The sequence below is a fragment of the Erythrolamprus reginae genome, chromosome 2 (genome assembly GCF_031021105.1).
Source record: "Erythrolamprus reginae isolate rEryReg1 chromosome 2, rEryReg1.hap1, whole genome shotgun sequence".
Taxonomy (NCBI): Eukaryota; Metazoa; Chordata; class Lepidosauria; order Squamata; family Dipsadidae; genus Erythrolamprus; species Erythrolamprus reginae.
The window spans coordinates 32,265,169-32,281,540 of record NC_091951.1 but is presented as its reverse complement, the minus strand read 5'-3'; the positions used below and the strand labels follow the sequence as shown (position 1 = coordinate 32,281,540).

General features: G+C 45.1%; 1 protein-coding gene across 1 annotated transcript in view; it reads left to right on the top strand.

Moving 5' to 3' along the window:
• Positions 1–7,232: 7,232 nt before the first annotated feature.
• Positions 7,233–16,372, top strand: part of LOC139160103 (E3 ubiquitin-protein ligase TRIM39-like) — a 53,806-nt gene continuing 44,666 nt past the window's right edge. Inside the window, exons 1-4 of the mRNA XM_070737640.1 lie at positions 7,233–7,653; positions 9,893–9,988; positions 14,409–14,639; positions 15,695–15,717. Coding sequence (XP_070593741.1) covers positions 7,240–7,653; positions 9,893–9,988; positions 14,409–14,639; positions 15,695–15,717 — 764 coding nt within the window. The 5' untranslated portion in view covers positions 7,233–7,239. The remainder of the gene's footprint in view (positions 7,654–9,892; positions 9,989–14,408; positions 14,640–15,694; positions 15,718–16,372) is intronic.

The following is a 16,372-nucleotide window of genomic DNA, read 5'->3' as shown; positions in this document are numbered from 1 at the left end:
CTGGAGGGATGGTTATGAGGGGAGCGAGCGAGGAGAAGAAGACGTCCCACTCATCGCTCCTGAGGGAACGGGCGAGGGCGTCGGAGACCCAAAGCCCATCCTGCGTGGAGGGAGACGGAGCCAAGCGGGGCCACCCGGAGACCTTTTCCCGTCTTCTTCTCCTCGCTCGCTCCCCTCATAACCAGCAGCCCCGCTCGCGGGGGGATGCCCGTTCGTAGCTACGCCAGCCCGCCAAGCGTCGAGGGGGCTTCTGAGGCTGAAGGGAAGAGCCGGAATGCCCTTCCCGCATTTAGATTGCTTGCCGTTGGGGGAAACGGAGGAGGCGGCGGCGGCGGTGGGGCGCGATCGCCTAGTTTCTGGAGCGAGGAGAAAACAACCGCCGCCTCCTCCGTTTCCCCCAATCTAAACGCGGGAAGGGCATTCCGGCTCTTCCCTTCAGCCTCAGAAGCCCCCTCGACGCTTGGCGGGCTGGTAGCTACGAACGGGCATCCCCCCGCGAGCGGGGCAGCTGGTTATGAGGGGAGCGAGCGAGGAGAAGAAGACGGGAAAAGGTCTCCGGGTGGCCCCGCTTGGCTCCGTCTCCCTCCACACAGGATGGGCTTTGGGTCTCCGACGCCCTCGCCCGTTCCCTCAGGAGCGATGAGTGGGACGTCTTCTTCTCCTCGCTCGCTCCCCTCATAACCATCCCTCCAGCGTCGAGGGGGCTTCTGAGGCTGAAGGGAAGCGCCGGAATGCCCTTCCCGCGTTTAGATTGCTTGCCGTTGGGGGAAACGGAGGAGGCGGCGGCGGTGGGGCGCGATCGCCAAGTTTCTGGAGCGAGGAGAAAAGAACCGCTCGAGCTTGAAAAATAAAGAAGGGGGGTTATGGTTGGCGCTCGCTGATTTTATTATTATTATTGTTTGGTGGCTGAGTCTATTGAAGCCTCCCTTGAATGGAAGAGATGGGGAGAAAGAATCCAGCCTTTTCCCATCTACGGGGTTATGTTTTTGTGTGTGCTTGTGTGCGCCCGCGCGCGCCCCGGGCAGCCAAAGAGCCTCTGTTGTTAAACTCTCCCGAGAGCGGAGAGCCTCTTGCAGCAGCTGCCAAAGCCACCGGCTTCGGCGCCGCTCGTCCCGCTCATCGCCCGTATCCAGCAGATAGGCTTTGAGTTTTTGGCTGGGGGGGGGGAGAAGTAGGACCTTCCTAAGTCCCCCCCCAGTCAAAATCACAAAGCCAGGCAGCCCCCAGCCGCCAAAGGAGCCTCCTCATTCTCCCCGCCCTGTGGAGAAGTGTGGAGGGCTGCGTCACTAAGCTCCACCCCTCCATAACCCCACCCCCATATGACCAAAGCCCCCCCCCCCCACCGGGCCGTAGAAAACTCGTCTAACTTAAAGCCGGTTCCTGGTGCTAAAAAGGTTGGGGACCTCTGATTTAGACGACTGGGACAAACTCTGGAAAGAAAACTATAAATTAACACTATTGGTTCCTTACAAGGAAAATCTATATAAGATGTATGATCAATCGCATTTCACTCCCACTAGACTCACCAAAATGTATCCCAACATAGGTCCCCTATTTTGGAAATGTAAAAAAGAACACAGAATATACTACCATATAAGGTGGTCATGACAAATGGCACGAAATAGTTGGATAAAAATTAAGACTTGGCTAAAAGAAATGATCCAATGTGACATTGATATAAGACTTGAGACCTGTTTATTAGGAATTATGAGAGGACAATATACTAAACCAAATTATTATCTAATTATTCATATACTAACTGCCGCAAGATTGGCATATGGCTAAAATTGGAAAGACAAAAATCTCCCGTCAGATAACATGATAATTAATAAAGTTATGGACTGTGCTGAAATGACCAGGCTTACATATGAATTACAAAACAAACAAGAGAATGGGACTTTATGGGAAAACCTCTACAAGTGGCTAGATATCAGAAGATATAATATAAACAAATAAATACAAAATAAAGGGAAAATTATAACAATAAATCTAATTAAAACAGCTGGAAATGTAGTTGATAGACAGGGAAAGCATAGAGATTAATATTTTCTTCTTTCCGAATATACTAGAACTGTAAAATAAGAAAATAAGGGTGTGTTATGTAACTGCCTTGTATATGTACCCTGTGAATTATACAGTGATGTTTCTGTACTGTTTTTAATGATTTGTTCAAATATTATGTTTTTCGTTGCATTTTTTTCTTTGTTCTGTTTTTTTGTTGTTGTTTGTTTAAATTTCAATAAAATTTTCTTTAAAAGAAACAAAAAAACCCCCAACAATCTGAGGCAGCCCAAAACTGGTTTTGATATTGAGATGGGTGTCAGATCCAGTTTGATCTAGTGGTTAAGGTGTCAGGCTAGAAAGAGGAAAACTCGGAGTTTAAGTCCTGCCATAGCCTTGAAAACCAGCTGGGTGACTGAGTCATTTATTCTCAGGATTGTTGTAGGGGAAATAGGAGGAGGTTTAGCATATGTTTGCCACCTTGAGTTATTTGTAAGTAAGTAAGTAAGTAAGTAAGTAAGTAAGTAAGTAAGTAAGTAAGTAAGTAAAGTAAGTAAATAAATAAATAAATAACAAAAGGGAGTGAAACTGGTGACTTTGATTGCTAACAGCACTTCTCTGAAAAATCTCAAAACATCTAAGCAATTGAAAACTGACCAGGCTGATTAGACAAAAACAGAGAGAGAGAGAGAGAGAGAGAGCATTGCATGCAATCAAGATATGAGGACCAACTATTCATTCATTCATTCATTCATTCATTGAGTCCTTCAGCATTGGGCGGCATAGAAGTCGAAATAATTAAATAATTATTTAAGAAAGTAAGTAAACAAATAAATTCATAGACAGACAGACAGACGATTTGTTGCATTGCCATATCTTCCCAGTTCAGAACGAACAGAATGAAAACATATAGCAATCATCTTCATATCTTCTCTAGGTGCTGAGAACAAGGAGCAAAAATGTTCCCTTCCTGAATCCAGGAGTAAGAAAAATCTCTGTTCACATTCTTGGAACTCTTTGTGCTGGATGTCGTCATTAAATAAGTGGTACTTTTTAGGATTTCCCTTGTACCTTTGCCTTCTCCATTTCACAGATTTTTACCCAGGATGGATATGGCAAATTGATCTGTATTAACAAACCATTCTAACTAAGCCTGTCAGCTGCCCTCTTATGCTTACTTGTGCTTCACTGTTATGAGGTGATAGACTTCCATGAACTGGGGGGAGAGGGAATGAAGGGAAGAATTATTGGGAAGATGAAAGTAAGGGTTGTACCACCTGGAGATGCTGCCTCAAGGTCACTTGGCTGGAAGGAGGGAGCTGCATGACAAAGCTTGGATTGATCTTTATGAAAACATCTTTACCTGAACATGGGGGTGGGCAATGAGAGACAGTTTAGAAAGCTTAGAACTATGTTGCCTTAAACATGATCTAAGCATAGCCCATAAAATCATCTGTTACAATGTCCCTCCTCTCAATGGCTTCTTCAACCTCAACTTCAACCAGAATAACACACGACCACACAACAGATACAAACTTAAAGTAAACCACTCTAAACTCGACTGCAGGGAATACGACATTAGTAACCGAGTAGCTGATGCATGGAACTCACTATCTGACTCTATAGTATCATTGCCTAAACCCCAAAACTTTACCTTTAGACTATCTACGGTTGACCTCCTGATTCCTAAGAGGTCAGTAAGGGGCGTGCATAAGTGCACCAGAGTGCCTTTTGTCCCCTGTCCTAATGTTTCTCTTTTACTAGTATTGTGTGTATAAAATTATATATTTTTATACTACCAACCTCAAGCTTCCTCTTTTTCTTTCTTTCTTCCTTTTACTTTCTTCTTCCTATTCTTTGCCCCAAGGAAAACATAACTCTGGATCCTGACACAGTGAGTGCTTGGCTAGTCTTCTCCCAAAAGGTAATTTATTTTTTAAAATGTATTTTTTATATTGTATGAAGTCACCGTCAGCCCTAGGAAGTGAGCAATGGGAAGACCCTCCTGAATCTTTACCAAGAAAACTGCAGGGAAATTCGTCCAGGGAGCCTTAGGGGCCAACAATCTGAGGCAGCCCAAAAGTGGCCTCAATATTGAGATGGGCAGCCTCAGATGTAGTTTGATCTAGTAGTTAAGGCACCAGGCTAGAAAGAGGGAGACTTGAGTTCAAGTCCTGCTTTAGCCATGAAAGTCAAATGAGTGACTGACCTAATCATTCTATCTCAGTCCAACCCACTTCAGGATTGTTGTTCTGGGGAAAATAGGAGGAGGAAGATGTACTTCATATGTTTGCCACATTGAGTTACTTATGAAAAGAATACAGGCGGGACACAAAATAAATATGGTAGATAGGATAGACAGACAGAAACAAACATAGAATATTGACGGCAGAGGAGCAGACAGAGGCAGTGGTAGCCAGGCAAACAGCAGGGGAGAGGAGAAAGCAAGGAAGGACTAAACACTACCCAACCACAGGATCGGCCTGCAGAGATGCAGAAGCAGGTGGCTGGAAGGACAAGAGTCCAGTTGAGCAGGGCAAGTGGAGGTGCTTGAGCTAAGGGAGCAGAGTGGAGTGGGATCCACAAGGAATAGACTGTAGCAGGGAAGGGGCTTGGATGGTTGGAAAGGAGGGACCCTTTCAGGAGTTGAAACCAACCAACCAACCAAAGATACTACACCAGAAGAGCCCTTCACTCCTCTACCATTAACAGAACACCCTAGGAAACTAGACTTACAATCCTGAGTCTTAAGCTTAGAAATACGACGCTTTAAACAAGATCTAAGTATTGCCCACAAGATCATATGCTGCAATGTCCTGCCTGTCAAAGACTACTTCAGCTTCAACCACAACACAAGAGCACACAACAGATTCAAGCTTAATATTAACCGCTCCAAACTTGACTGTAAAAAATACGACTTTAGTACTCGGATTGTCGAAGCATGGAACTCATTACTGGACTCCGTGGTGTCATCCTCTATCCTCCAACATGTTACCCTTAGACTACCCATGGTTGACCTCTCCAGCTTCCTAAGAGGTCAGTAAGGGGCATACATAAGCATACTAGAATGCCTTCCGTGCACTGTGCTATAGTCTCTCCTATATGTGCCTTTCGTCCCCTGTCCAATTGTCTTTTTTTCCCTTCCTCCTATCTTATATATTCTCTTCCTTTCATATATCCTCTCCTCTAAGTCCACTCTCACCCTCATTTATATTATCACATGTCTATTTTTCTTCCTATGTATTTGTGTATTGGACAAATGAATAAATAAATAAAATAAATAAATATCTTCCCTACTATATCCTCTATAACCTTCATTGTGTATTACTTTGTATTGGACTAAATAAATAAACATAGAAACATAGAAGTCTGACGGCAGAAAAAGACCCCATGGTCCATCTAGTCTGCCCTTATACTATTTTCTGTATTTTATCTTAGGATGGATATATGTTTATCCCAGGCATGTTTAAATTCAGTTACTGTGGATTTATCTACCACGTCTGCTGGAAGTTTGTTCCAAGGATCTACTACTCTTTCAGTAAAATAATATTTTCTCATGTTGCTTTTGATCTTTCCCCCAACTAACCTCAGATTGTGTCCCCTTGTTCTTGTGTTCACTTTCCTATTAAAAACACTTCCCTCCTGGACCTTATTTAACCCTTTAATATATTTAAATGTTTCGATCATGTCCCCCCTTTTCCTTCTGTCCTCCAGACTATACAGATTGAGTTCATTAAGTCTTTCCTGATACGTTTTATACTTAAGACCTTCCACCATTCTTGTAGCCCGTCTTTGGACCCGTTCAATTTTGTCAATATCTTTTTGTAGGTGAGGTCTCCAGAACTGAACACAGTATTCCAAATGTGGTCTCACCAGCATTCTATATAGCGGGATCATAATCTCCCTCTTCCTGCTTGTTATACCTCTAGCTATGCAGCCAAGCATCCTACTTGCTTTCCCTACTGCCTGACTGCACTGTTCACTCATTTTGAGACTGTCAGAAATCACTACGCCTAAATCCTTTTCTTTTGAAGTATTTGCTAACACAGAACTGCCAATACAATAGTCAGATTGAGGATTCCTTTTCCCCAAGTGCATTATTTTACATTTGGAAACATTAAACTGCAGTTTCCATTGCTTTGACCATTTATCTAGTAAAGCTAAATCATTTACCATATTGCCGACGCCTCCAGGAATATCAACCCTATTGCACACTTTAGAGTCATCGGCAAATAGGCAAACCTTCCCTACCAGACCTTCCCCTATGTCACTCACAAACATATTAAAAAGAATAGGACCCAGAACAGACCCTTGTGGCACACCGCTTGTAACCTGACTCTGCTCAGAATACTCACCATTCACAACAACCCTCTGGTGTCTATGCTTCAGCCAGCTGCAAATCCATTGAACTATCCAGGGATTAAGTCCAATCTTCACTAATTTATCTATCAGCTCTTTATGTGGAACCGTATCAAAGGCTTTGCTGAAGTCCAGGTAGGACTATAAATAAATAAACCAATCGATCAGAATAGAGCTGCAAGGACTTTGGAGGTCTTCTAGTCTAGCCCCCCTGCTCAAACAGGAGACCCTATATCAGGGGGGAGGGCTGCTGCCCAGACGGGGAGGGGGCGCAATGGGGTAGCGAAAATGGAGCTCCATCCTAGAGCAACCAATTTGCACTGAAAGATGAAAGAAAATGCAGGGCATCCTGCATAAGCGAGCCACGCCCACACACACACACACACACACACAAACAGGAGACCCTATATAATACACAAACACACACTATTTGAAACCCACAAGTCAGGAAGGGACGATGGTTCCCCACCTCTCCTTTTATCAGGATCTAAGGATTAATAATTGATGGGGGGGCACTCATTGAGTGTGGGCTTCTCCCGTGTTTTCATCCCCCCCCACACCTGTTTTAACAGGATGCTAGGATCATTTGTAATTGATTGGGCTTCGTCCCAGGGAGGTTTACTTCCCTGCAGTATTTAAAACAATTTCCCCCTTTAACGAGCTGGTTGCGCGAATAATAATCCGTCCCGTGAATCTTCGCTCCAATTTCTCCCTTTTAAAATACTGTACTGCCGTTCTCCTTTAAGAAGCCAGAGAAGCTAACCGCAAGAAGACCAACAATTTGTTTCGGTTTCCTGCCTGGGCAGAGCCCCAAAGGCGCTCACCTGATTCGCAGGAAACGCGCAAAAATAAGTTTTGTCTTTCCTTCCGGAGACGGCGATGGCGTCCGAGGCGCCCTTGCAGGATTTGGTGGAGGAAGCCACCTGCTCCATCTGCCTGGAGTATTTCCAGGACCCCGTGCTCATCCCGGAGTGCGGCCACAACTTCTGCCGGGGCTGCTTGACCCGCAGTTGGGAGACGTCGAAATCGGAGGCTTCCTGTCCCCAGTGCAGACAGACCTTCGCGCCCCGCAGCGTCCTCCCCAACAGGCAGCTGGCGCGGGTGGCTGAAGTGGCCAAGCGATGCGGAGGTCCTTGGGGTGAGGAAGGAGGGAGCTTCTGCCCGAAGCACCGGGAGCCCCTCAAGCTCTTTTGCAAGGACCACGAGACCCTCATCTGCGTGGTCTGCATTGTCTCCGAAGAGCACAAGGGCCACTCGGTGATCCCTCCGGAGGAGGCTTTCCCGGAATACAAGGTAGGAATCAGCCTGGAGGAATCGCTGCGGAGGGACATCCAGAATCCTTTGCCTTCCTGGCAATCTTTGAACCAATTTACTTGCTTCCTCTGTTGTCTGCAAAATGGGATTAGTATGGGGCAGAACCATCACTGAGAAGCAGACTCGAGGGAAGATCCAAGAAACTTGTACTGAAGTACTTCAGCAAAAGGGTCTCAGCAGTTGTTTAATAATAATAATAATAATAATAATAATAATAATAATAATAATAATAAATATGTTGTTTGCGTGTTTTTAAAATTATGGGTTTTTAGTTTTTATTATTAGACTTGCATTATATATTGTTTTTCTATTACTACTGTGAGCCGCCCCAAGTCTAAGGAGAAGGGTGGCATACAAATTTAACAAATAAATTAATAAATTATTATTAATAATAATAATTTATTAGATTTGTATGCCGCCCCTCTCCGAAGACTCGGGGCGGCTCCCAACATCACAATACAATATAAATACAAATCTAATATTTAAAAAATTAAAAAACTAATTTAAACTACATTGTTATAAAAAAACACACTCAGTGCAACTGAACATAAACATAATAAAGGTCAACAGAAAAAAAGGAGGGGGGGAGATTAAAGGAGCCAAGACTCCAACCACATATACAAAGACAAATTTGATACAGTTAAAATTAAGTTTCCTTGACTCATTGGTTCCGTGAAATGTTTTTTATATTTCTTGCCTTGACCTACTTTGACCTCTTTCAGAAATTGCATATTTTATGCTAATCTTTCTTTATCAAGGGATGTGTGTTTTATAATAAGCTAGAACAGTGATGGTGAACCTATGGCACGGATGCCACAGATGGCACCTGGAGCCATATCTGCTGGCACGCGAAATGTTGCCCTAGCTCAGCTCCAACCTCTATGTGTGTGCCGGCCAGTTGATTTTTTGGCTAGCACGGAGGCTTTGGGAGGGTGCTTTTGGCTTCCAGAGGGGAGGGGGAGGTCATTTTTACCCTCCCCCGGCTCCAGGAAAGCCTTTTGAGTCTGTGGAGGGTGAAACATGAGCCTACTGGGCCCACCAGAAGTGGGGAAACTGGATGTTTCCGGCCACTAGAGAGCCTGGGTGGGGGAGGGGAGAAGCTGTTTTCACACTCCTCAGGCATTGAATTATGTGGTCACATGATCAAAATTTGGATGCTTGGCAACTGCCATGTTGAAGACTGAAATATATACTGCTCAAAATAAAAGGAACCTTTTAACAACACAATATAATTCCAAGTAAATCAAACTTCTGTGAAATCAAACTGTCCACTTAGGAAGCAACACTGATTAACAATAAATTTCACATGTTGTCAGCACATTCAACTTTGTACAGAACAAAGTATTCAATTAGAATATTTCATTCATTCAGATCTAGGATGTGTTCTTTGTGTGTTCCCTTTTATTTTTTTGAGCAGTGTACTATATCTTCTAACTGGAGTTTCCCTCTGTTCTGGTGAGCTCTGGCCCTGCTCCTGCCCCAAGGACTGTGGATGTGGGGGAGACATCCACATGCTGCAGGCCTGTTTTGCCGCCCCCCCCATCTGCTGATGAAGGCTCCTCTGACCAAGAAGACATGAATGACAGGGAGGAGGAGAGTGTGGCAGACAGCTCAGAAGGAGATCAATTATCTAACTCCTCCTTGGATTCAGAACAAGAGTTAATGATACAGCCATGCATGAGGAGAGTTATGCATAGGCAACAACAACTGAGAGATTATTATCAAAGAAAATAAGGCCACCTGTGGTTGGGTGGGGCTGTGGTAATTAGTGAGGCTGCTATAAAGAGCAGCCTGTGGGTTTGGCCATTTTGGAGGATTATCTGATCATTGTGTTTCGTGACTGCTTTACTGACTTTGACCTTTTGTGTGCTGATTTTCCCCGCTTTGAAACTAAACCAGAGCAAAGTGTGTTTCACTTTGTGAAAGAAGAATGACTGTGAATTGCCTCACAGCTGCAAACTAAGTATCACAGAACTGATAAGGGACTTGTACAAATTACCAGTTTGTTTGGAGACGAGTGCTCTTTGCTATATCAAAAGAGGGCTTAGTTTAAGTGACTTTTCATTATAAAGAACATTGTTTTGAATTTTCAAATGTGTGTGTGTCTGAAATTTGTACCTGTGAATTTTTGGGAGGAGTCTGCCAGAGAGCCCGACAGAATACCCTCCAATTTAATTCTTTACAGAAAAGAAACTCAAAACTTGTATTTTCTCTTCAGATCAAGGCTGTGGATTGCCTTAAGCTTCAGAAGGCGCAGAAAGAAAAAATATCTACATACAAAAGAGACACAGAGAAAACAGTGCAGGAAATACTTGTAAGTATTGATCCAACGGTGAGGATTTTCTGAGCTAATAGGAGGAGACCCCCTACGCCATCTTTAATGATAGACAGCCTATTCGTAAATACAAGTTCTGACTTAAATGAAATTCAAATTATTCTTTGGGGGGGGGGTTGTTCTCCAATCACGTATACAGAAAAAAGATACCATTTGTTTTAAATTAATTTACAATATATTACTTTTACAATTTCGTTATATATAAATTAACTAATGCCACCTCCTCACCATTTGACATCTGAACCAAAAAAATAATTATTCCAATTACTATTCTTAATCACATCAAATTAATTAGATCATAATGTTTTTAATTTTCTCAAAATCTCCTCCATATCAATTTTCATGTATGCTTTCATGTACCCTCTTCCATAATAAATGCCCTCTAGAATAAAAGAGAAAAAGAAAAAGGACATTAAGGGAAAAGAAAAGTAGCAAAAATTTCAGATTACCTCCAACACAGTATTTAAATTAAAACCAACCATTGCTAAAAAGTAGTTAAAATATATATAAAGAGGCAAAAAAGGAGAAGCCACCATATAGTACCGTGTTTCCCCGATAGTAAGGCAGTGTCTTACTATCTTTTTACCCCCAAAAGCCCCACTGTGTCTTACTTTGGGGGTATGTCTTACATCTCCCCGCGCGCCTTCGCCTTCCAAGCTCCCCGCGCGCATTGCTTCCAAGCTCCCCGCGCGCCTTCGCATTCTCCCCGCGCGCCTTCGCCTTCCAAGCTCCCCGCGCGCATTGCTTCCAAGCTCCCCGCGCGCCTTCGCTCGCCTTCGCTCGCCACCGCCTCTTCCCCTGCCGAAGCTCAGCTGCAAGCGGCCAGCGAGGCCGATCGGATCCGAGGCGAGCGGCCGGAGCTGCGCCCTCCTTCGCCCGCCTCCTTTCCGCTCGCCTCGGAGCCGAGCGGCCTCGCTGGCCGCTTGCAGCTGAGCCTCGGCAGGGGAAGAGGCGGTCGCGCCGCGGCGAGCGAAGGCGAGGGGCGCGCAGGGAGCTGCCGGAAAGGAGGGCGCAGCTCCCTGCGCGCCCCTCGCCTTCGCTCGCCGCGGCGCGACCGCCTCTTCCCCTGCCGAGGCTCAGCTGCAAGCGGCCAGCGAGGCCGCTCGGCTCCGAGGCGAGCGGAAAGGAGGCGGGCGAAGGAGGGCGCAGCTCCGGCCGCTCGCCTCGGATCCGATCGGCCTCGCTGGCCGCTTGCAGCTGAGCTTCGGCAGGGGAAGAGGCGGAGGCGAGCGAAGGCGCGCGGGGAGCTTGGAAGCAATGCGCGCGGGGAGCTTGGAAGGCGAAGGCGCGCGGGGAGAATGCGAAGGCGCGCGGGGAGCTTGGAAGGCGAGCGAAGCTGCAAGCGGCCTCGCTGGCCGCTTGCAGCTGAGCTTCGGCAGGGGAAGAGGCGGTGGAAGAGGCCGCGGCGAGCGAAGGCGAGGGGCGCGCGGGGAGCTTGGAAGCAATGTCATCGTCCCCCCCCGCAATACCGTTTATACCGTGTTTCCCCGAAAGTAAGACATATGTCTTACTTTCGGGATATGGCTTATATAAGCCGACCCCCCTGAAACCCCCCATATGTCTTACAATCGGGGGGGTCTTACTATCGGGGAAACACGGTATATCCCAAATATCGCAGAATTAAAAAAGAACCTAATTAAAAATAATTCCCTTTCATGAATAAAAATACAAAATAAAAATAGAGATTAAATATTAGAAGATAGCAGGGGAAAAATAAGAAGAAAAAGAAAAAGAGAGAATAAAAACAAAGCTAAATACTCCATACATTCATCATGCCCTACTAAAAAAAACAGAATATCTACCCTATACTAATTATAACACTTTCAATCCGTCATCCTGCCCTATTCTAAAAAGAAAAAAAGTCACTGTATAGCCAGTGTAATCATCTTCCCTATACTAATTATAACACTTTCAATCCATCATCCGACCATTGACCCCGCCCCTCTTCCAATGAAATTAAAATTAATGACTGTTAGGGCAGAGAACTTGTTCTTAACCTGGGGACTAACATGTCACCACTCGCTGAATGACATAGTTGGATTAAGTGTACCGTGTTTTATACAAAGGGTTTGGCTTGCTGAATAAAGTAAATAAAGTACAGTGATCTCTCGGTTAGCGCGGGGGTTACGTTCCAAGACCTCCCGCGCTAACCGATTTCCGCGTTATATTGGATGCGGAAGTAAAACCACCATCTGCGCATGTGCGCCATTTTTTTCATGGCCGCACATGCGCAGATGGTGGAGTTTGCGTGTGGGCGGCGGGGAAGACCAAGGGAAGATTCCTTCAGCCGCCCAACAGCTGATCTGCTCCGCAGCGCGGAAGCAGCGAGGAGCCGAAGATGGGGTAAAGGCAAAGGGGAAACCCCATCTTCGGCTCCTCGCTGCTGCCGCGCTGCGGAGCGGATCAGCTGTTGGGCGGCTGAAGGAACCTTCCCTTGGTCTTCCCGCCAGATCACTTGCCGCTTGCCGCTTGCCAGTCCACACACGCCCCCCTGGATGAGCGCCGAAACCGGAAGGGGCGAGGTGGGGGAGAACGGGAGGCTCAGCATTCCGGCAGTCGCAGCGTGGCTGTCAACTTTTCTTTTTAGCACTGGGGAGGCAAGTCAGCTCCTGCCCAGTTTTAAAAAGAAAAGTTGACAGCCAGCGATTGTTCCGCTGCCGCCAGCATGGCCTGGCTGGCAGCGGAAGATGTAACGGAGCCCACGGGGGATTCGCCTTCCTCCCACCCGCAGCCGAGACTGATCGTGGGCTCCTTCGCAACCTCGGGGAGCTTCCAGGGCATGAAAGTTCACGAAAACCAGGAAGCTCTCCGAGGTTGCGAAGGAGCCCACGATCAGTCGGCTGCCGGCGGGAGGAAAGCGAATGCCACGGGGCTGGGCTCGGCTTCCCCCTCGGCTCCCCCCCTTACCAGCCCCGCCGCGGAAGGCTCCATTCTGTTCCCTGCCGGCCCGATTGAGCGGCCGGCGGTCTCCATTCAGGGAACAGACGTCCACCCCCTCCTCGGAGTCCCCGGCACCCAGCGTCCCCACGCCGCCTCCACCTCCCGGTAATGCGCCCGACCTCTGCCTCTCTCTTTCTCTCTCATATACCACGCCGGCAACAGGGAGAGAAAGAGAGAGAGAACTAGCGTGGACTTATTTTTTATTTTTTAATATTTTATTTTTTTAATTAATATTTTTTGAAAAACCGCGTTGCAGCGTTTCGCGCTAATCGAGAACGTGCAAATCGAGGGACCACTGTACAGTAATACCTCATGATACGAACTTAATTGGTGCAAGGAGGAGGTTCGTAAGACGAAAGGTTCGTAAGATGAAACATTGTTTCCCATAGGAAACAATGTAAAGTCAATTAATCCGTGCAACCAAAAAAACCCCTGCAAAAAAAACAGCTTTCGGCGACTGCTGGGAAGCCGCGCGGCTGTTTTAAAAGGTGACAGCCGGCCTGGGGGGCTTGCCAGCACCCCCCCCGAACCCCGAACCCGGGTTCGGGGGGGGTGCTGGGAAGCCCCCCAGGCCGGCTGCGACCTTTTAAAAGAGCCGCGCCGCTTCCCATCTGTCTTCTGAAGCCGAACGGCAAAGCCGAACTTCCGCGTTCAGCTTCAGGAGACAGCTGCGAAGCGGCGCGGGTGTTTTAAAAGGTCGCAGCCGGCCTGGGGGGCTTCCCAGCACCCCTCCGAATCCCGAACCCGGAAGTTCGGCAAAAGTTCGGGGTTCGGGGGGGTGCTGGCAAGCCCCCCAGGCCGGCTGCGACCTTTTAAAACACCCCGCCGCTTCGCAGCTGTCTCCTGAAGCCAAACGCTAAAGCCGAACTTCCGCGTTCGGCTTCGGGAGACAGCTGCGAAGCGGCACGGGTGTTTTAAAAGGTCGCAGCCGGCCTGGGGGGCTTCCCAGCAACCTCCCGAACCGAACCCGGGGTTCAGCAAAATTTTGCCTCTTCTTACGAACTTTGTTCGAGTTACGAACCAGCGTTCAGGAGGCTTCTGGGAAGCCCCGCCGCCTGGCTGTTACCTTTTAAAACAGCCGCGTGGCTTCCCAGCAGTCTCCGAACGCCGGTTCGTAACTCGAAAAAAGTTCGTAAGAAGAGGCAAAATTTTTCTGAACCCCGGGTTCGTATCACGAGTTGTTCGTAAGACGAGGGGTTCATATCTTGAGGTACCACTGTATTTGGAATCCCGGATTGCCAAGAATATTTTCATAAGAGATCATTTAAACTCAATTTTTTAATTAAAAATATTTTCCTCCGCCCTGTTTTTTTAATATCAAAAGGGGGTTTTTTCTTCTTAGAAAATTCTTCCACCTCACTTCTAGATTCTTTAAGGAATCTATTGAATTATTATAGCAATAAAAATAAAATAATCATAATAAAAATATGCTCTTTGCTTTTTCTCCTTCGTGTTCTAGGACAAGATGAAAGAAGTGAAAAAAGATTTAATGGCTGAATTCAGGGAGCTTCAACTCTTGTTAGAAGCACAGGAGCAGCGCCTATTGACTAGGATGGAAGAGATGGAGAAGGATCTTATGGCAAGAGAGGAGAAGGGTTTGGCCAAGCACATGGAGGAACTCTGCTCCCTTGACCATCTCATCCAGGAGATAGAAGAGAAGCTTCAGGAACCAGCCAGCAAACTATTACAGGTCAGGCAGGAAGTTGAGATAATAGAATACTAGCGATGGAAGGGACCTTGGAGGTCCTCTAGTAATCTAGTCTAATCCTCTGCCTAAGGCAGGAGCCCTCATATTCTCCCGAAAAAATGGTTGTCCAAATTATTATTGGAATCATCCAGTGACTCAGTACACACAACTCTGTGAGGGCAGCTGTTGTGCTGATAAATAATTGTGACTCTCAGGAAATTATTCCTCATTTTAGGTTGGATCTTTTTGTGAGGAGCGTCTACTCTTCACCTCTTGTTCTGCCCTTAAGTGTTACAGAGACTAAATTGATGCTCTTTTCCTTATCACAGCCTTTCAAGTATTGGAAGATGGCTGTTGTGTCTCTCCTAAGCCTTCTCTTGGTTAGGCTGAGCATGCCGTGTTCCCCTAGCCATTCATTGTACAGTTTGGCTTCCCGAGTTCTTATCATCTTTATTGCTCCTTTTTTTCTTTTCCATAAATTTAATTAAAATTATAATAGTGAAAAGCGCAAACGGAAATAAAGAAAATAGGGAAATAGAGAAGGATAAGAATGGGAAAGAAGTGTAGGATAAAGGGAGAAGGAAAACCCCCCACGTTGTCTTTCAACTTTTTTCTGTACAGTAAAATGCAAAATAATATAACAGCCACAACTTTTATTTTTGAACATTTGGCAATTATTAGCCAAGAAAAACAGATTAGTCTAATAAGCAAAATCAAGTATTCAGAGTTCATTGTTTTGTATCTTGAGCACAAAGTTTAGACCCAACTTCCAAGTAGAAACATTGGGTGATAATCTAATTAAAGTAGTCAATTTTTTCATTTTTTCTCTACCTCCATTACTTTTTTCATCCATTCTTCTCTTGTGGTGATTGATATATTTTTCCATGTCTGTGTGTAAGATTCTGGCTGGACTCAACAAGTTGAACAGTTGGGGGGGGGGGGGCCAGAACAATGAGATTTTTAAAATTAAAATTACTCATTTATTTTTTGAATGTAAGAATTTAATTTTCTGCATAGGAAATGGCTCCTTTCAGTGCTTTTTCTCTTTATTTTTTTAGGACATTGGAAGCATCTTGAAGAAGTAAGTAAATCCACCCTTTTCTTTACAGTCTCAGATTCTTAGCAGATCTTTCAGCAGTTTTCCTATTTTGTGAACTGCTGTTTGTATTTAGCAGAATTTTAAGGTAAAGACAACATACTGTATTTCAGGGCTTTTTAGACATTTCCTCAGATAACCTCAACACAATATAATTAACAATATTTGATATGATCAATTTTATTTTTATTTATTTATTATTTGAGTTGATTTTTATTAAATTATTACAGTTGGTTTCACGGTTGGTTGGTTTCACAGTCAGTCTGGTGTTTAGATTGAATTTTGCCATTTTATCCACCGATTGAGTCTAGGCTCTTTTTTTTTTTAATTTTTTTAATTTTTTTATTATTAAAAATGAAACATGTACATCGTTTAATACAACATATAGTACAATACATAACATAAAATACGAAGGAAAGAAAAAATAAAACAAACAAACAAAAACCAGACAGGTAGTAAGGATAAAAGTATCGGCGAATATACAGAGGAGTTGTATTAAAAACGAAAACTAGATCCAGTTATATTTGCTCATTACCATGGTTCAAATAGTTTATCTTGAATGTTAAATGCAAGTGTTGAAATAAACCAATTGCAGAGAAATTAACAAATAATAATAAAATTCATATCCAAATATATATAA